Here is a 22,536-nt window from a genome sequence, read left to right as displayed (position 1 = left end):
TAGCTCTTGTTGGAAGGGGCTGTGAAATTGGTTTGATGAGAATTCAGTTGATTCCTTTCTTCATCTAAGAAGGAGAAAAGCAATAGCTGTATGTGAAAGTGGAGCAAAGAATTTGAGGTAATGGGGCAGCAGTGTTGTGTGTGTGTCAGTGTTGTCTTTGTCTTCAGAGAGACTTTTAATTATTTTGTATTTGTGTAGATTAGCTGCTAGGAAAATACTGACTGATTGATGATTTCACTTTTCAGTCTTGGGTGATTTTGTTGCATGTGAATGATGCAGAGACTCGCCTGTGTTGTTCTGAAAGCTTTCTCAGCAGGTGGCCTGTCTCAAACACATTAATTCTTCTTCTCTTCTCACTGGAGGAAATATATTTGCAACAGTATGTCTTCAAGGGTTTTTTTTTTTTCCAATTGTTTTCTGTTAAATAGTAGAGGAAAGAGAAAAGGTCAAAATGGTGCAGCTTCGTGCTGCTAGAAGAAACTCAACAGTAGCAAGAAGTCTGCCAAAGGATCAGCTAGGAGAAAAGGCTCTGTTACATGGTCAACGTAGCTGACTCTAAATGCTGGATTAGCTGTGCTAGCACAGGAGGTGTGGGTAATGCTCAGACCTCTGAGCTGTTGATGGTAATCATGGTATTACAGATCGTGGCTATTGGACACTGGATACATAACATCTAAATTCAGGGATTAGTAAAGGTAGGTCACATTGATAAAGAGATGAGGCCAGCAGGGAGTAGCCATGAAAAGGCACATAAATTGATCTGCTTTAATTATGAGAAAGAGGTCTTAAAACCATACACACTGTCTCCTTGAGTATTGTTTTTAGTTTTGGGATTAAATAATCTGCTTCTGTTGCTGTTAATTAGGGTTGTACCTTTTAGATGAATATCTTCATTATCCAGAAACCTAGCAGTCAATTGATCTATGCAGGTAGGAAAAATAAAAAAATGCGGTTTATTTTTTAAAACAGTTTAAGAATAACACCCATGCTAGAAGCCTACTCTATTTGTCTGCCAAATGTGGACTGCAAAATAAATTGCTGAAAAATCAAAGGTTTTTTTGTTTCTGCAGCAGAGGAAATATTTAGCAAGCATATATAAATCTGATATCAAAAATACAGCATGACTTTTAATTCCTTCTTAAAGATATTAAATTTTTAATGAAAAAATAAATCATGTATGCAAAACTATATTTAGGATGGAGATAGTCTGTGACCCCAAATGTATGTAGTAGAGTAAATTCACTGTTTTCTGAATTGGATGAGAGTTTTGAATATTAAGAGCTCAAAAACTACTTAAATCAAGTTTCTGAAATTCTTAACTTTATTTAAAGCTAGTTTAAGTCCTGCAAGTCATTTCTTAGCTGAAGAATTTGACAAAGGGTTTTCAATTATTGTTCCAGGCTTTCTAGCTGACTTAAAGATGAGACACATAGTTATTCTCCTGAATATCTGAATGTCTAAGCAGCAAAAGCTTTCATTATAGCTCAAAATGTCCAAGTACCTGGCCTTGCTGGTTAATTTTTTTTTCCTTAGTGCTGTCTTTGCAGTGCTTGTTTACATTGTATGTATTGACTCCTTGTATTTTTGCCAACAGGAGGAAATGTGTTAAGTGTGGGTGGTGAGTTCAGAAGCAAAATACCATAAGCATATGTCTTTGCCTCTGAATGTGTGCAGAGGCCCACCTAAGTACTCAAGTTCGTGTCTGGTGTGGAAAGCACGTAACTGGGTGCTCTACTTTACGCTAATGGAACTCAAGCTCCACAAACAGGTCTCAGGAAACTCAGGAATATTCTGCTAGCATACAACATTTTAACAAGTTTCTGGTTATACCTCACATTATAATAATAGTAAATAGACTAGACAAGTTATTAAGAACAATATTTTACATCTAACTATGCACACAAGAATATATACTCCCCTTGAGGTGCACAGAGTTATGTGCAATACTCCCATTAATGTTAATAGGCATTACAAGTCTGCACTGAGCAGAAAAATTCTCCTGAAGTATCATTGTTTACAGCATGTCTGATCTGTTTGCTTATTGTTCATACATAGTGAGTAAAAAGCTATAGTATGGTGGCTAAATCTGTATACATATAGGCAGATACATACTTGGTACATATGCTTAACATGTGTCTTTTGGCAACACCTTTTGGAGTTCTGAGATATCTCTATGTGGTGTGCTTGAGCTGCCATGTCAGCAATGGCATTCAATGCATATGGTCAGATTGCTAAGATGGCTACTTGGTAAATTTTTTTTTTTTTTTTTTGGTAAATTTCTTTTTTTTCTTTTTTTCCTGTAGAATGATTCCGTTTTTCTGCATTTAGATCTTGGGTAGATGATATGTGTAATAGCCTGGAGGAATAGAAGCACTTTTTTTCTTATTATATACAAATGAGGAATGGCCAACAACTGTATAAATGTCCTTCATTGGAATGACATGTGCCTGAAAATTAGGATCATACCTAGTTGTTAGTGAAATGTAGAATTTGTGTTAGTACAGACAAATGGAAATGTCTTTGTCTTGTGCTTTGAATTTCAGGAGACATAAAAGCAACCACTCTTGTAAATAGTCTTGTATTTCTTAATACCTAAAATGAAAGGAATTACTGGACATTCTTTCTCTAAAGATGTAATTACTTGTGCTGTAGAACTGTACGTACAAAGATATAGTTCAAGTGAAGATCCAGTTCTACTTCTCTTCTGTTACATTTTATTCTAACCGTGCTATGCAAGAGAAAATGCAGTCCTGATTGGTGCTTGCAAGTGTCCCAGAGAACATCTAGTAGCCATACATTATTAGAACAATGGAAATGTACTGATTTTCATCAAATTTTCCAAGGAATGTAGTTAAGCTGAAGTGTTTCTAGGAAGTAAGAACACTCCTTTTATACCAGCTAATTTCTAAGAATCTTCATAAAATATATGGAAATTTACTCAGATAATTTTTTCCAAAATTTACTGTTGACTGTGATCAAATTCGGTCTGCTCTATTTGTATTTTAATGTTTTTCAATATAGAATTCGAACACTGAGATCGCTAAGCAATCGACCACCATTAAGTCACTGAAAAAACAAGTCCAGGAAAAAGAATGGATTCGGGAGCTGCAAGCGAAGTATGGTGCCTCTTCTATCCATTGTGTCTGGTGCCACCCAGTGGCAGCTGTAAAATTGCTACAGCGTCAACTGTTCCTCGGCTCTTAGGAGAGCGACGTGTTCTTTTTACTGCAGTCTTGCATACTGTTACAGGGACGTTTTTGAAACTGGAACAGTTTATGCTTAAATTGCGGTTTTCATAAACTGATGCAGCTAGGTACAGTATCTGTATGGCAGTAAGAATACCTTAAGTCGGAACTCAGGCTATTTTATCCTTGGTGTGAGTCGAAATGAATTCCTCAGCGCTGTTAAACACAGTCTTTCAGATTCAGTAATTCTTTGCCTAGGGGCTAAGAGACATGTCAAGGTTCAGATGCTTAAATAAGATTAAATAGCTAGTCTTATATTCATAAAAAAGTTCAAAAGCACAGTTGTATTTGTTTCTATTTGAATTGATTCAGGTCTATTATTCATTTTGAAATTCAAAAATTATCAAATATGCAATTGATATTTTTATTCTACCTACTGTAACTGATATGATGCTGTTCTTCAATTATATTACCATCTCAAATATAAAAAAAGCTGTGTGTACCTGAATTTCTTATCTGCCCAAGGTTTTAACTCCTCTAACCCTTCTGATTTTTTAATTGAAGAAAGAATGCAGTTTTTTATCTGAAAATAGTTCATTTAAAAAATAGAGAGCCCTAAAAATTATTACATTGTAGATTGGTTTATTTTATGTTTCAAAGTGAATTTTTCCACTGTAAGATTTCAAATTTAAAATAGTTCTTGGGTAGCATGCTTTCTTTATAAAATAGATATTTTTTTTATAAGCAGTAAAATATAATAACTGAAATAGCAGTAAGAGTATAAAGGTGAAATAGATCAAAGAAATTTTTAGATGCATTGTATTCCTGGGTTTTTTAAAAATACAATATTGACATTGTATTAAGAGTGTTGTATTCCTGAATATACTGCCATTCATTTTGCTTTCATTGGAAAAAAATCCAGATATCTGGACATATTCAGGTATTGCTTATGTTTATATTTAAAATATTAATTTGTGTTATAATGGTGGAAGCATTCTATAAGGCATAATTTTCTCACTGAACAAAGATTACTTTTTAGTACATGAGAGTTTTGCAGGTTTTACAGGAAGTTTCTGACAAAAGCTGATGTTGTTTCTAGATTTTGCATTTTATCTCATCTGACACACAGGGATAGGGATTTTTCAACTATTTCCATGTATTACTCAGTTGGAGGAAAGGAGTCTTCCCCATTTCACTTTCTTTTGAAAATAATATTGCAAAAAATAGTGTTTGAATGATTGAGACATCAAAGGAATTTAATTAATTGAATTTTGTGGGCACAGCAGGTTTGTTTTTCCTTTTTTTGATAATAGTTTCAGTATTATTGTGATTTCAGTTCAGACAAGCAAAAATCAAATCACAAATATATTGCATATTTAGAAAAAGATCTGTTAATAAGAAACTGAAACTGGGTTTAGTACTTGAGAACCAAGTAAATTGCAAGAACTGCATCAGCTTTCATTTTTGAAAGTACTGTAATGCTACAGGTATGATAGATTGTCTACTGCCTTTATACCTTTTAGTTGCATATTAACCAAATTTTCTAGCAGTGATATGCAGTCCAACTTCTTCTTCTGCAGAATATCTGAGTTGGAGAGGGACGTTACTATGAAAAGACACTTGATAGAAGACTTAAGGTCTTGCCTAAAAGCAAATCAAGAAAATGAGAAAACCTCGAATCAAATACTGGAAAGTCTTGAGAGAAAGGTGCTTCTTTCTTGCTATTCCTAGTTTCAGAAACACAGAAGCTGGTGGATTTACAGAAGTTGTTTCAACACACTATACATATTAAATCAATATATTGCTTAAAGCAAAGAACATACAGTTAATTGAAGGGTGTAATTCCCTCCACTATAATTTGTATGAAATCAGTATATGGTGATAGCTTGAATGGATTCAGCATAATTTAATTTATCTTTGTTATAGGTGTAATTAAATATTAAAGTATTCAGAACACAGAGTTGCAAGGATATGCTGTAAGTAGTGGGATTTAGTTTTATGCACTGTAAGTTCATAAAATATAGTAGACCTGAAACAAGGGTGATTTTACATGACATATGCTAATGAAGTCCATGCATCTCTCCTGGCTATAGTAGTTAAATGTTTTAATATGTTAATCTATTTTCTACTTCAGTGTTATGAATGATTCACAGTTCTTATCTCAAGTAATTCTAACTGTGTAGGTAGTGCTTGACTTCTATAGCAAATTATTTTCTCCTGCAAAATTTTAGGATGATTTCACTGAAGGTAAGAGGATTTGTATATGACTTAGCATATTTCTGTTATCCAACTGATGCGCTGCACTTTAGCCTTCAATGGCAAGAGAAGATCTTGATATTTGGTTGTCTATCAGGTTATGCAGCTTATGACCCCAAAATAGAAATGAACAACTGTCCAGTTTGCTTTTGTTTGCCTAGAATGCAAGTGCTTGTTGAGTGACACAAGCGCTATTCCTGCTTGCAGTCATACAGCATTTTCAGCTCCAAAGAGAGCTAATGTATAACCCTCCATGCTAAAGATAAGGTGTTATTAAGAAGTCCACAGCCAGAAAGTGAGAATGTTAAGTAAGCAAGGGATCTAAGGTATGACCTGAGAAAAATACCTGGTTTTGATTTTGGATAAAAGATTTAGAATGAAATAATGTGGTTTAGTGCTGTGCTTTGAGTATTCGAAGCACTTCATTTCCAAAGAATCATATTCCATACATTATTTTGATTATTCCATGCATTATTTTGATTATTCCATGTGGAAAATCAGCTTGATAAATTTTACATTATCTTCAGCAAAAGATCAAAGAAATTCCCTGTTACTCAATATTGTCAGGAAAACTTTGTGATTAGCACTGTAGGAAAGCTGAACGATTTTAAGGAGCATTGGTTTTTTTCATTTTTACCCCCAATCAGTGTTTGCATTAGTTATTCATTATCTAAGAGGCTTTACAGACTATTAACATATAGACAATTCTTTTCTCAGCTGAGTTTGAATTTATGTGTTTCTCTCTGACAAAAGAAATTAGTGAAAATTGTAGTTTACTCCCTTTTACAAGTACTGTGGGTCTAAAATACGTATGAACAAACAGCTCTCAGCTTTTCTTCATATTTAATGCCAGTCAAAACTTTATGTAACAAGGTTGTGTGTGAACTGATCTCTACTTGATAAACAGTAGAGATTTATTAAAGTCTGCAATTTCAGAAAAAGATACTTCACTAATATAGTTGTATATTTTTATGTGATATAGGTATGCTTAGCTCTGATTTTATTCAAATTTTGAAGTTTCCTATCTTGATAGTCAGTGCTCTTGGCCTTTCATTATTTCAGGCGAAGGCACTGGCTGATGACAAAAAAGCTTCCATTGACTCAATGAAACAAAGGTTTAATGTAGCTATGAAATAGAAGTCTCAGTATGAGCAGATGTATCACAAAGCCAAAGATGATTTGGAGAAAAAGGTATAATTAGAGTTTTGATGGCTCCACTGTAGAACTTTTTCATACCTTACTTTAAAATGAAAAGTTGCAAGGTCATCAGCTTTCACTTTCAGTACAGAAAGGGGGAAAATAGCAGAATAATTGTAATCTGTTTCTCTGATGTAATTCAGTCACACTTCTGAAATTTACATACTGAAACATGGACATAACGACTGAAAATGAAATTACTTTTTGCCATGAAATTACATACTATATGTTGCAAATGGAATATTCTGTGATGTCACCTATGGTGTAGGAGGTTGGTTGTTCATTCGTTTGAAATACCATACCTCCCCATCAGCTTTTATCATATCACTGCTGTGTCTCTGTGGATGTTTTTCAGGATCTCAAGATTACTAAACTATAGAGAAAAGTGATTGAGATTGAATGTGCTATGACTGAGCTTGAAACTGCTGCATCTCAACAATTACATGGCTTAGCTAAGCAGAGTACACAGGCTTTGGAAACTATACAGAAGGAGCTGCTGCTCACTAGTGACAAAGTAGAAGAGTTCAAGACATTTGTGAAGGTTTGAATATTGGTTTTCTTTTGAATGTTCACCTGAGCAAAGGTGCTTTTGATTGAAAGTGAAGTGTAAAAGATTAGGCAAGGCTTGGATGCACTTCCTGTTCCAGAGCAGTGTTTGTAGTCGCTGCAGTGTTCTGGTGTCAGGTCTGAATAAGGAGAAAGAATCACTACCTCTCTCCCAGACTTTCAAATACTTCCACAACTTTTATTGGTCATCTTTTTATATATGGCTGACATATACTTGGTCCCAAAAGAAAGTGCTTAGTTTCATATCAGATTACTTTGCAGCAAATAAATTCCCAACACATTTAATATAATAATTCATATCTATTGATTATTGTGAATTACTGCCTTTTCCATATGCATGTGCTTCTTGTGTTAAAAATACTATATAAGGAAGCCTCTATGTTGCAAAATGGAAAGCAGTTTTAAGAACAGTATGTAGAATATTGTTTCCTTATATTCCTTCCAGGAAAGTGTTCACAACATCAGCCTAATAGACTTCAGGAAAGGTTTGAACAATGCTCTTGAGCACATGGTGTGACACCTGGGGATGGTGCTGATCAGGGCCAGGAGTTGGACTTTGACGATCTTTGCGGGTTTCTTCCAACTCAGAATATTGTGTGATTTTATTAATGTACTGTATAACTACTGTATACCAACTTTCAAAGAAGGCTATTGTTTATTAGCCCATGAATCAGCTACTTCTCTTCTGCTCTTGGATTATGTAGAAGTGAGCTGCTTTCAGATATGTTTGAGCAAGACTGAAGCATTCAAAGTAAAGGGTAATGGTATTTTGATGCACTGGAAAAAGAAAGCATATAAAGTCACTCTACGTGGCAGTGTTCAGACCTTTAGCATTTGAAATCATCCCATGTTCAGCTCTGTTGCTAAGTTCATAAAAATCTCCTTATGAAAAAAGACTGAACAATGTTTGATATTGCTTTGGAATCCGAAATTCAAGTAATTCATAAGCTAACTTATCCAAGGTGAAAATAATGACTGGTTTTCATGAAAAAGTCCATGTTATTTAAAAAAATAGATATTTTATTTTTAAAGTTTATTATTAAAGTGATTAATATTTTCTGTTTGCCTTTTGATGTAACTATTCTTGAACAGACTATAAAGTTTCATGAGTTTCTTCTAATACTGAATGCTTACTCTAAGAGGAAGATATAGGTATTCTTTCCACAGCTGCATGCTTATTTTTGGCTAAATATGGAAAATCCTGAATTAATCTAATGTATTATCTATTATTTTTAATTAGGTACTCCTATGTCACTGATGGTGGAGAGAAGCAATTCAGTCTCCATTCAGCCTGCTAAGAACTTTGGAATATTTTCACTGAATAAAGTGAAAGTAGCAGTTACAGAAATAGGGAGATAAAAAAATCATGCCATCAATATTTTACATAGTTCCATAATGAAAAGTTTTTCAAAAATTAGAAAATGAGAAAGTAAAAGATCTTCTGTTCTCAGAGGTAAAAGTAGTGAGCAGGATCTATTAGCAACTATTATCTTAACTTCATTCATTGTTGAAGGAGATGACAGCTTTGTTGTTAATTACCATGAATATTCATTAGCACTTTTGTGGTTACACTAGATGTGAAAAATGTAAATATGAAATAACAACAACAACAACAACAACAACAACAACAATAATAATAATAATAATAATAATAATAATAATAATAATAATAATAATAATAATAATAATAATAATAATAATAATAATAATAATAATAATAATAATAATTTTCCCTGAATGTAAAGAATATGCATGCATATTTCAAGTAACAGTTTTGCTGATTGCTGTTCCTCTGCAGAACAATTTTTTTAAAAGAAAGTGTCTATAAGTAAACTAGTTTGTTTAGTTGGGTGCTAAAATCAGATTTTATTAACAATATACCACCGTAAAAAAGTAGAATCCTTAGCAATTCAGTGGAATTGTGCAGAATATGACATAAATCCTGTTAAAATATCTCTTATGTTTCTGATGTTATAATGAAATATTGTGATAATACTTACTGTAAAAAATAGCGGTAGAGTGCAGCTCTTCTTTTGAAGTCTGGTCTGCCTCATTTCTTTTCTTTTGGATAGCTGTCAGGTTTTTGTCCCCTGACCTTGATGCTCACTCCAGCTCCAGTAATTCAAATAGTTTTTTCTATATAGAGATCAAGTTTCACCTATATATATATATCACTTAAACAGGTTAACAAAATTATATGATCCTCTAATCTTTGTCTGCTATTCTGGTCACTTCATAGGCTTTACTTGTCTTTTAGAGTGCAAGTGTAATTTTCTCCTCATTCTGAAACTGAATGCAGTTACTTTTTCTACCCATTCCACATCTCTTGTGACATTATATAGGGGTTTTTTAACATCCAACAATTAAATTGTTTCTGAATCGCTAATTAAGTTGCTGCTAGTTACAGCTATAAATGGGAGAAGAGGGTAACTTTAGAGAAGAGTGTGAGTGTTTATAGCAGGCAGTGTTACTTGCTTTTAAGGTTATTGCTAATACAGAACCATAGGATCCTGGATCTATTTGGGTCAAGATAATCTGTTACAAAACCTAGGGAAGAGGCTTGTGGTAGAAATCTGATATACACCAGTGGATCACTGTAGAGGTGATGACTTACTAATTAAGCACATATTTGTAATGGAAGGTTATAAAATGTTGCATTGCTGTGGTCACCCCAATTTGGGACCCTTACGCAATGAGCTAAAATCACTAGTTTCCAAAAATTCTGAAAGGAATGCTTGTAAACAAAGGTTGCTGTATCCAATATATTTTAAGGGACTATTGGATTTATTTTTGTTGGAGTGTGGGATAGGAATGAGGTATTTTGTGCAGAATGACTTTCAGAGGGAGCCAACAGAGCACCTGAAATAGGTTAATTCAGAGCAGTTCATTTTTCCAAAGCTGTTATGAGGAAGATAAAGGCTCGTAGGAAATATTAATAGAAACTGTGGACTGTAAGAGTTCAATAAGTAACAAAAAATACTGTTTCATAATTAGATGGTGACTCATTATAAATATCTCTTTCATTTTAGTGGAAAGAGAGCAAAATATTTAGAAATAAAAGGCAACATAAACACAGTGGAAAGTGGATTATAGATAATAACCTGAAAATATAAGCTCCAATGGAATATAAAAGATGAATAAGATGTTGAAGAAGTCAAGAGGAAATCTTTGTGTAGTAAGGCCAAGAACTGCAGTAAACAGGCAAGATTTACAAATGTACTACTACTAAGGTAGCTATTATGGGGGAGATGTAATCTATTATTAGATAAAACAAATTTGTAACTGTGTAACGATAGAGTGAGTAAAAATATAAAATAAATAAAATTAATATGATAAAATTGATACTTCCGTTTTGTGTCTGGAATGAAGTAGGAATGTGTCTGGAATGAAGATGCTGCAACATCCTTAATCTATTAGTAGCCAAGAGAAGATTTTTAACATTTTCTAGAAAGAAGTAGGATTTTTGGATTGAGAATTTTTATAGCTTACCACTTTATAGAGCTGGTTAAGAAATATTTCTCTTACTGATACTCATTTTGAAAAAGTATTCAAAGCTAGTGCATATATATTACAACACTGCCTAGAATCTAAAAGAATAATATAATATTGAGTCAATATTCAGAAAAGTCAGTATTTTATGTTCATTAATCTGACCTGATTTCTGAATAAAATACTGATAAGAAATTCAATTATTAAAGTATTAAAGCATGGGAGTATAGTTACACTTGTTAGAGTACCTTTATGGAAAGCGACCTGTATTGAGTAAATCTGTTTTTTTTTTCTGGAAAGTAGTACAAGTCAGTTGATAAAGGTTACTATTTGTTTTAATACCTTTTTTTTTAGGGATCTCTGACCTACTACTGAGATGTTCAGATTAAAAAAATAGCCTATGCAGTATCAATAGTATGTTAAATGGATTAAAAATAATGGACTGCATGGATTAGCTCATGCAGTCGATCTGGAAAATAAATCATAAAATGTAGGTGCTTTTTAGAGTTCCCTAATGACCAGAACTAAACTTGATTATTAAACATTTCCTTAAAATTTATATCATGGTAAAATTTGTATGTAGTATATATCAAGACTAAGAATTAATAATGAAAGTTGGTCTTTAAATATATCAACTAGGCCAAATAAAGCAGTTTTATTACAGAAAAATGCAAACTACCTGGAAGAGGGATCAGGTGGCTCTGATAGTACTTCAGGTGCATTTTCTAGAGCTCATGTCTTTATCCCACCCCCTGCTTCCTTCAGCACCACAAATTCTTTTTGAATCATACATTCAATTTTTATGGTGTACCATTGCTCAGGATATTCTATAACATGTACTGTCAGATCCTCAGGTGGATCTGCCAGTTATGTGAAGCACAGCAACCAGAGCAAAATGTTCTTTGTTGTGTGTTTGCAGTACTTGTGAGAACTCATGCAGAAAACAGCCATTGGATAAAGTTAAAAAATTGCTATTAAACTGCTTGACTGGATTTCTATAGAAAATATAGTAGAACATACTAGTTTATTACGAAACTGTCTGAATTCCTGCATGAATTCTGTTTTCTGGCATGTTCTATTTTTTTATCCTCCTCTAGACTTTGAGTGACCCTATGTTTCTCTCAGAGGCTTTTGTAAGCCAAGACTCAGTAGTGATATCTGTCCCATTCAACTCGTCCATCAGCAAAACTCACTTTAATCTGCAGTGATGATGCCTGTCTGAGCATGAGAATATGAGAACTTTTCTGACCTTGAGCAGGATTGTTTTGATAAGGCATCTATATTCAGCTATGGTGGTAATAAATAGGTGATGGCAGCTGAATGCTTCGAAATCAGTTGAGTGCGCTTCTTACTTCCATACTACCTCTGTCATTTGGGACTTGTGTGCCTTCCACTGAGGATACCCTCTGCAGCACAGAGCACATCTGGTGTGTTCTGGCATTGTTCTTGGTAGGTCTCCAGTACAACCATCTGATAAAACTGACTGCCAAAATCAAGACCCATGGCAGTTCACTTGGCAAGCTTAATGGATCTAAGTTGGGATCTAACACTCACCCTCTTAAGACAGCTGCCCTCATTTCGGCTACTCAGAGCTGGGCTTAAGCTAGGTGCACTTCCCCCTCACTCTCTTCTTTGACATACATCTATGTTCAGCAGCCACGTGTGTCAGAGGACTTATTTCACCTCAGCTTGGCCAAGTGGTATTCTGCCAGTTACTTGTCATTCAGTCAGTTTATCTTACGTCCTGATATATATCAGTCTCTATTACCTTTCTGCAGTTTATCTTGAATACTGACATAAGTTTTGCCATGGCATATTTCCTCACTGCCATCTTGGGCTGTAGTTCAAAATACAGGTTTAGGTAAGTTAATGCTTCTGTTGAAAACAGAAGGCTCACCCCTGAGTGAGCCTCACTCCTCATTTCTGCCCTTACACAACTTCCTCCCTACTCCGTTTTTGAAATGTCATCATAGACATTTTCTGGGTTGATTGTGAGCTGGTTCATGAGAATTCAATTAACCTTCTAAAAGCCCGCAACACCAGTTTTGTGTATCACAGAAGGTCAGAACAGGGACAGGTTTACATGGTTGTAGGCTGGAGATGCTGGGACTGCCCCTTAGTGGCAGTGCTAACTGAGAATGCTATGTAAACTTTTTCCTGTTGCAAACAATTGGTAATTAATGACTAGCCATATTAAAAAATCCCCTTATTTGGCAAATTCTGGCTATTTACTATCCTTGTCTTTTTCTCTTGAACTGTTCTGTGTTGGCTCAAAATAGAGCATTGCTAGGTAATATGTTCTTCTCAGGCTAGCTGTATAGAGATCATGTCCTATTTGCTCTTTATCTATAAACAAAACTATTCAAATATTAGACATAACTGATTGGGTTGGAAGGCATGGATATTTGGGAAATATTCAGTTGGTTTTTATCAGTTATTCAGTTGGGTTATAACATGAGAGAATCACAAATATATTGCTACAGTCTTTACTTTGTGTCACAGAGTCAGATCTTCAGATGGAAGGAAATCCTTGCAGGCGACTCTCAGAATTCTCCAGTTACAGTGAGACAGCAAGAGATGTTTTTCATAGAACTTGGCTGTTGCTGGATATATTCTCAAACCCTGTGGAATCAGTTTTCCTGGCAGTACTAGTGCTCCAATGTCTTCAGGTCCAGGATGCGTGGAACATAATTTTTCAGATGGGTACCAAGATCAGACGCAGAATGATCATTTGTTTCTGTATCTGAAAAAAGAAGCACATAATGGGTGACTGTAAAACTCAATAATTGGCAAAACCAGACTAACTTTTTGTTGAAATAGAACTATGGTATGCTGTACAGATGAAATCTGGTTTATTTTGAAAATTTTATGCAATTGTATCTGAACTGTGCCAATTTGGAAGTGTTGTGTGACCAAACAAAGATTTCTTCAGTAAGTCACTGGGACATTTTGCAAACAACAGCAGATATTATCACATAAATCAGCACTGTCAGTTTTGATTTGGAAGTGGACATCTTTAATATGACTTCAAGTTGCTAGAAAATTCTCCCCCCTGAGGCACTTGAGATCCAAAAGCTAAGTATATTTCATTTATTACACTCCAAACTGTCAACACTTTACCTAGAAAAGTATACCCAGAGTGACTATTTTGTATTGTGTGGAGTGCATGATAAGTCTGTCAACCTGTGTTCAGTCAGAATCAGCATAATATTTGATTCCAGGAATATGTTCCACCACGATGAGAATCGGTAGTCTTACCTGTAGAATACACACCTTAAAAGATGGTATCCTATATGAAAAGCAAAATTTGTGTAACTGAGAAAATATCACCATTAAAAAAATTAGGCATTTATTGCTTCTTCTTCATTGTACATGCTACTTCAAGAAAAAAAGTAGAAACACAGCTTTTATTATGAAATATCAACCTTTCTTGGTTCTGAGAAGAAATTGGTGATAAATTAAGCTAATCTCCATCAGGATTACTCTGCATCTGGGATTTAAGCAAATTGAATCAGAGGCCTGAATAGTGACAGTGAATATCTATTAGACTGTAAACAGAATAATAGGCCTTGTGAATTTTAATGAATTAAGTGAATGGCTGAATTCTTATGGTTTACAGGAGGCATATGGTTAGTGATACATACAGTGTGCCAGGAACAGCATATACTGTAGAATTCTTAATGGAAAAAATCTTGATAAATAAAATGGAAGAATAAAGAGGAAGATGTTGAAAAACATGTCCATACTCTACTTATTCTTTGCCTTTTAGACTGCAAAGGATAGCAGTCCAGTTTGGTTTTTTGACTATGACAGATAAAGACCATAACAGACACAGTTTAAAATATATTGAATGTTTACAAATCCTACTTGTTACCTAATTCTGTATTAAGAATTTAAGGATGTTGATTTAGATAATTCAATTATGTAACCAAGTTGTAAGGTATGTCGGTTTTTTGTAGCTATGCATGTATATCTCATGCAAAGTTTAGATGCATATCTGACATACACAGGTGATTTTGTTGGTAATGGGGCTATTTTCATTCTTCCTAGCGTGCAAGAGAGCCATTTTCACAGGCCGTGACTCTATAGTTGTAGATACCATGTGAACAGATCCAACAAACTTGAACTGAAGACTGTTTCCACTAATCTTCAAAAAAATTCCATTTGTGCCTCAGTAAAAAAAATTAAAATCAGAGTAAGTTCAGCAGAGAATGGGATTGAAACAGGATCAGCTGGATCATCTAGGTGCTGCTTGGAGACTCTGTACTGCACTTCCTGGAAGTGTCTAGATCCATCTGGGATTTCTTTAAATGGATTGGAAAGACTTCTTTTTAAAGCTTTTATTCCATTCTCTCCTGGACCTAGAAAGGTGCTTTGTTTAAAGATAATGGCCAGTTTGGGGTCTGAAAGACAGAAACAATATTGACTTGAAGAAGGAACGACTGGAAGACTTCAGGGGTGGATACATGAGTACATACTAAAGGCTCTATGCTTGAAGTGATTAGAAACACTTTTGGCAAAAAAACAAGAAAACTAGAAAAACTTGGAAAGGAGGAAAAAGGTCTCCAATAATGATTTATGTAAGAGTTCATGTAGAAATAATTGTTTAATGTATGTCAATCAAATTGCTAAGAAAGAGAGCTGAAGCAGGGAGAACATAAAGGACTCATTCATATAGAGGGTCTTGTGAAGTGTCCACAGTAACTTAGGAAGCTGGGAGTTAAGGAGATTCCCCAAGGCACATGCCAAAAGGGCTACAGAGAAGTTGGAAGAGTTCTAGCAAGACTGAATCATTAAGAAACCCAATAAATTACAGTATTCTGAGAAAACACCGGTGGTAAAATTTATGGGAATTTTTAAAAATCTAAGTAATGCCAGAGATGACCTCTTAAGTTGGGTTTCAGACACATTTGTTTCAGCAGTGCAGTGTTCTTACACAGAGCATCTGATTTATAGTTCTTAGGCTTTTTGTGTGTTTCTGCAGAAAGATAGCATAAGCTTAGACACTGAGCTGAGTGTCAGAAAATCATGGTGTTCTTCACATCTTGGTCACTGACCTGCTGTGTGACCTTTGGAGTGTTGCTTCACCTCGGTATTTCTTGGTCTGCCCTGAATATCTTTGTTTGCTGCATCTGGTACAACTGTGCTGACTTTGTCTGCCCTAACTGTTCAAGATAATAAACTCCCTAAGATCCAAGGCATCTCTTGCTACACATGTGTGAAGCTCTAATTTCTGTCAGTGCCTTTTTTTTCCCCCTCTGTGTAAATAACTGTTAATATATGAAGTTTTAAAGGAATGATAGTAGTTTTACTACTACCTGTGTAAATCAGAAGAAATTCTGTTGAAACCAAAGAATTTACAGCAGGCAAAAAATTAATATAAATGAGGTAGTACTGAAATGCAGAAGTAAATGGGACTTTAAATTATTATTATTGCCCATTCCACATAAATAGAATTGTAGAAACCAATATATTTTGACAGAAATATTCTGTGTGTCATCCCATGCTGATTAAATATATTTCAACTCATTCTCTGCTATAAAGAAAATTATTTTTTCTCTGTTATAGGACACAAAACATGGTAATTGTGCTGAAAATCTAGCAACAGTACAATGAAAACTATGGGGTGTTTGCTGATATTTAACAACCAGCATGAGTCTGAAAACATTTGGGTCTACAGTTCAAGTTTTGGACAGTCCTAAAGCTTAATGTACAGGAGAGATTAGATAATTGTAAAGCTGTAAAATTATAAATGACTATAGGTGTGTCATATTAGTAGGTACCTGCTGTATGTTCTATAAATAAAGTGCAATAAATTCTACTTAAAGGTATTACAAAGAATTTAATGAAAAAAAGCAGATTTTAAGATGAGATTTCAAGCATAAAGTATGATAGCTAAGCAGTTCTCAAGAGAGGATTAGAAAACAAAAAGAGAAAAAGCTGACCAGTAATACAAAGCCTCTTAATTTTTATTCACACAGGGAATTTTGAAACATGTAAATGTACCACTAAGAATGTATGGTATATTTTCTACTGAAATACAAACTATTTTGTAATTGGCCATAGTAAGTCCATTGCTGTATCTTTGTTTAAATGTGCCTTGTTTTGAAGACAATCTAAAATTAAAACTGTCCATGACTTGAGTCACTTGTCTATGTATTTGTAAAAAAATTGAATTTTTTTAGAACATAGCACGATGTATTCCATTTCCTTTTCTTATAATGTCAAATATAGGTTGAAATATTTTCAGTATTCTTCCCTATGGTTTCCTGCACCTTGAGATGGTTAAGCAAATGCAGTCAAAAGAACATTCTCAATTTTCTACTCAGAAATATATGCTTATAAAGAAACCATTTGTTTTTAATTGTTTTCAACCCAGAACAAAGGATATTTTGCTCGAGTGTGTAGGATGAGGTATTTTGGAGAAATGGGGAGCCAGCCAGGGAAGACTTCCACCCCTAATGGCAAGTAGGAACAGCACAATTTAGGCCAGCATGGTTTTACAAATTCAAATCTTGCCATTGATAGGGATCAGATTATCAAATTTTATGCAATGCAGTTACTAATTCCTGTCACTGTATCTTATTATGCTTATTGTATTTTACCTGGGTTTTTGGGGTCTTCAGTACTAAGTGCCAAGTTTTGTAAGCAAATACTGAAATTGTCAGGCCCTTTTATAGTGTATGACTTGAAGGATTTTCAGAAAATCCACAATGGGTTTAGCTTTAGTAGTTGAGAAAGAAATACTGTGCAAATCTGTGTACACTTCTTCAGATGTGTGGTGTGGGGTGTTACAGAATTCACCTTTTCTAGTTCAGAGCCACAGAGAATGCAGGGCCAGGCTAGGATGTTGGACTGAAAACTGAAGATAGCTTTTGCTGCTAGAATAGAAGAGAATGATAATATTTTAAATTACTTAAATGAATCTTTCAGATCTTCCCTGTTAGAATCTTAGTTATGCTCATGTGTGTTCAAGTTTGCCTGTGTTAATTGAATAATCAGGAAATCATGGAAAATCAGGTTGTAGATACAACTGCGATATCACATTATTTTTTACATTCAGACTGCAATTTCTCTATATTTATGTATAATGGAATTCTTTCAGGTCATTAGGTGAGGCAGTTCTTCCAAGCCATGTGTGCTTTCATCTTCCACTTATCTCTGTGAAGTTCTGAGCACTATTCTCAGTGCCAATCAACATAAGACTGTTTAATTTAAATCATATATATTGTTCTGATATCTACCTTTATAGGATGTATTTCTTCCTTTCAGATAGTTATTGAATTAGCCTTTGAAACTTTGCATCTCTGTTAGATTTTAGGTATCACACTAACATTCTCTGAAATCACTAAATTGTCTTAAATTCTCTTGAAATTCTCTTAAATTATCTTTTTTATTTTGGGGGAGTTTAACAAATTCAATGTATTGTTTGTTTACTTTATTCTTAATGGAAAAGATAATAAAATATCTTAATTCCTTCAAAAATACATAGTACATCTATGTATATACATGATGTATCTCATAGTACATAAAACTATGAGACACATCATGTTTAAACATGTACCTTAATAAATTCTGGAACCACAGCAGAAACTGTGACTGTAGACAGGTAAATAAGACCAACTCATCACCTTATAAATGTGACCTGTGTGACATTGGTAAAATAATGTTATTGCCACTTTAATATTTTGCCACAGAAGTTTGAATACTAAACATGGTGAAGATTGGTCTGTATGTCCTCTATATCTTTACTTACAGGGCATCTGCTGAGTCTCTAAAAATCACATGTGACCTGTAAGAATCATAAGAATTAAATCAACCAACTGAGGCTTTCTCCTTCCCCTGGGTCAGAATGCTACATGTTATAGCCCTAAGCAAACCAAGTCCATTGTAGTGGTCTGTTTCTGTGTCTTGTCTTGTCTCTTTTCTGATAAAAAATGGTTATGCCTAGAAGGTGTAGTTTTTTCAAGTGAATGAGCTGCAGTAATTTAAATAACGTATATAAATATATATTAAATAACATATTTTAAAAAATTAAATCCCTATAGAAGAGTTTTCAGTCATGCTGTGATATCAGTTTAAACATTACTACTGAAAGTATTTTAAAAGCAATTTTTAGAGAGAGAATAAGGAGCAAATAACTATACTTCCATTTAATGTTTATTTCAGCTGCTGAAATGGTTTATGACATAATCTCTTTGTGTCATTTTGTCCATTCATTCTGTTTTGTTTTGTTGATTATGAGGTATTTGGGGTTGTAATATTTGTCAGCCTTTTTGCAGCCTGAGGATCTGGTCCAGCTTTTGGCCAGCAATAAATATTCTACCACAAAAGTAGAGTTCTTTGAGCTCAGTGTTCAGTTCTCTGAAATTTCTCTTATTATTCACAGACATCTTCATAATGCTTTTGACTCTTTAGGAAACTAACCTTTTTTCAGAAAATGTTTTCCACTTCATTTTTGGTTTAATGCTTTGAACCACATCCATATACTTTTCTAATGTACAAAACAAGTGAGTTTCTAAGAACACCTTACTTGTATCTAAGGACATCTCCATATTGAACTACACACACAATACTATATATAAAATAGTTCTGTATATTATATTCTTCTATGCATTTGCGCTTGGTTGACTAGCAGCTGTAGTGGTTGGCCAGCAGCTAAACACCACACAGTTCTTTGTTGACAGGGGCTGCTCACTTGCCCCAGTAGGACTGGGGAAAGAATAGAAGGAGCAAAAGTGAGAAAAGTTGTGTACTTGTGTGTTGGTAAGGACAGTTTAATGAAGGAAAATCAGGAGAATAAATCCCCCAAGGAATGTAGATCAATACCTAGCCAGTCTCTGAGCAGACAAATCACCATCTCCCTTAGATTTTGTTACCTGGTGTATGTGGGAAATGCCCATTTGGTCATTTGGGGCCAGTTGGCCATCCCAGCTGCGTTCCCTCTCTACATTTTCTGCATCCCAAGCCCACTTGCCGAGGTGGCAGCATGAGGAACAGGAGACCCTGACACTGTGCCAGTGCTACTTAGCAATGGCTGGTATGTTAGCAGCACTGATTTAGTTACAAATCCCAAACACTGCACCTTAGAAGCTGTTGGAAGACAATTAACTACATCTCCATTTGTGCTGGAAGAAGCCAGCCAGAAAAATACTGGTCTGGTTTAGAGAGACCTTAGGCTTGAACTTGTGACAAAAAAAGAGTGTAGCATCTCTGGAAGGATGAACAGGTAATTTGGGAGAGCTACAAAGATGTTGTCAAGTATGTGGAGAGAAAATTAGAAGGGCCAAAGCTAAACTGGACCTTAATTTGGCCACTGTGGTTAAAAACTAGGTGATGCTGAAGGTCTCTTCCAACTTGGATGATTCTGTGATCTCAGCCAGATGCAGCACACTCTTATTACTATAGTACAAAATACAGCAAAGCTTTAAATTATCCATGACTTATGAGCCATGGCCTTTGACATGAGATGCAGGACTGAATCTGGCTCTACATAGGTACAGTGCAGGACTGAAATCTGGCTATACATAGGTACAGTGCTAGCTAATGTCAGAAATCGTCTTGGGACCATTAAGTTTTATTGCGCTACAAACAATAATAGTATATAAATTAACATAGTAATTACAGGAAAAGTTTTTGGCATTGCCTTGGTCATACAACATTACTTAAGGCCATTGATCAAACTGTCTTAATTCCAGGATCAACAAGTGTCAGTATGAGTGTCACTGTTTTGGGATGTGAAGGCCCTATTAATAGTGTGCTGTCAGGGTCTTTGTGCCATCAAGGCTTCTTTGAGTGTTTAATTAAATATGACCTTCTAATTGAAAGAAGACCTTTGTCTTTATACATCTCAAAACTGGCAAAAGATGCAGTGCTAAGAAGTGATTACATGCTGAAGCCAAATTTGAAAACAATATATTCTTAAGAATGAATATTTGAGCTAGTGAAAATGAAGTAAAAATGCTTGTAATGAAGATATCTCAGAATTATTTGTAACCCAACATCTGTAATGTTTATTATAGGAAAGATATGGAGTTGGTTGGTAACTCAACAATTGTAATGATTAAAAAGAACTAGGAACCTTAGGGTAATTTTGTTAGAATTTTAAGCTTCTTTTTTTTCTTGTCAGATCAGTAGTCGTTGCACTGGTCTGACAAGAAGTAGTATAGATTCATTTCAGGAATTAATCAAGAATTCCTATTCTAGTTGGCTGGTAGCAGCAAACTGTGTCCCACAAGACTAACTCTGATAGTAACATCTAAGTTAGGAAAATGGCTTTGCTAACAAAATATCCTATATATTTGATGGCAAAAGTAAAAAACAAAGATAAAATCTCAAATCCTAGTGTTACTGGTACTAATAAAGGCATTGTTATAATTCAGTATAGTACAGAAGTCATGTACTGCACTGATTTCATTTTAGGTAGCTTGCATCGCCTAGGTATGCTTATTAGTTTAAAAATAAACAATTTTGTAATACACAGAGGGAAATGTTTTCATTCAAATTCCTACACCTAGCTCCAGAATGCATTGGATCAAATTCTTAATCACAGAACAATGTTATACTGCCTTCAGTGCACTCATCAGCAAAACCTGGGTTGCTTAACTCTTGAGTCTGTACTTTTGAGTTTGGAAATGGGTCTTTCAGTTTCTAAAAGCTTTGTGGCTTGAGACTGAACATATCTGTATTGGTGCATGAACTGACATATAAATTGTATCACTAATAAGTAAACAATTTAGCACATGAATACATTAGCATATGATGGATCTGAAAATAACAGAAGAAAAAGCAACTTAAAATCATAGGAAGACTGTAAATTTCAAGGCACTTATTTAGTGATAAAATTTATATCAAAACATTATCTCAATAACATGAAGGAGGGAGGTTCAAATATAGCTAGTCTCTCAGAGTCCACTTTTAAAGTCCATAAAGTAGCCTTATTTTTCACATATGCTTTGTGCTTTGCATATGCTTTAGTGTATTTGAACTGCTCAAGGGACAGAGAAATTGAAGTGCAAGTCCTCCATATGAATGATCTGCTGTGATTATATGTAAAGTATACACTTGCATATTAAAATCTATTCATTATAATTTTCTCTTTCTGTGATTTCTGCTTAAACTTGCTTTTTCTTTATTCTTTTCTTAATTTTTTTTTCAATTTTTTTATTCCTTTTTTAAAAATTATTGCTATAGATTCTTCCATGTCTTTCTGATACCTTTCTTTCTGGCACCTTCATTTCTGGAACTGTGGAGTAAAAGCCAATCACACTGGAGTTGCAGTTTCTGAATTACACTGTTGCTATCAGCTTGTTCATTCATCATTAACTTCTTTTGGAATCTGGATACACCAATAACATTTATGTAATAATGTCAAATGACTGTTGCCTGGCAATGTTTCTGTTTTCTCTGTGGCATTTGAATGAGTATTTAACATTATTTATTATCATGCTTCTATTTTTTCTGGGTTTGGTTTTGTTTTTTATTGTTTTGTGTAGCCTTTCCAAGTGGCTTTGCAGGTAATTTTCTTGCTATTTTGCTCCTTTAATTTACATTTCCTCTTTGCATCAGATTTCACATGTGCATCTTCTAGAGTGATCACTTATGCCTGAAGAGATATCTTTTTAAAACATGGGAAGCTTATTCAATTTGATTGAAAAAGTGGGGTTGAACTTATTTTTCCATTGTCAAATATATCTCCTATATGTTGCAAGAGCCAATTTACTCCTAGATCATTTCAAATGCTACAAAAACATGTGACTTAACTGTATTTTTTTCATAGCGTGTGCTTTTTTTTGGGTAGCTCCCTCTTCTCGTAGTCTATTTCCTTCTTAGTTCAAGTTTC

The 22,536-nt window shown here is 34.5% G+C and overlaps 1 protein-coding gene across 1 annotated transcript in view; it reads left to right on the top strand.

The window, feature by feature from the left end:
* The window catches only part of CNTLN (centlein), a 176,997-nt gene that overhangs the window by 143,041 nt on the left and 11,420 nt on the right, over nt 1-22,536 (top strand). Inside the window, 4 exon segments of the mRNA XM_066569755.1 lie at nt 3,022-3,116; nt 4,766-4,892; nt 6,504-6,632; nt 6,994-7,179. Of these exon segments, the coding sequence (XP_066425852.1) occupies nt 3,022-3,116; nt 4,766-4,892; nt 6,504-6,632; nt 6,994-7,179 (537 nt within the window).

This window comes from Molothrus aeneus, chromosome Z (assembly GCF_037042795.1).
Source record: "Molothrus aeneus isolate 106 chromosome Z, BPBGC_Maene_1.0, whole genome shotgun sequence".
NCBI lineage: Eukaryota > Metazoa > Chordata > Aves > Passeriformes > Icteridae > Molothrus > Molothrus aeneus.
This window is presented reverse-complemented; position numbering and strand designations above follow the sequence as displayed.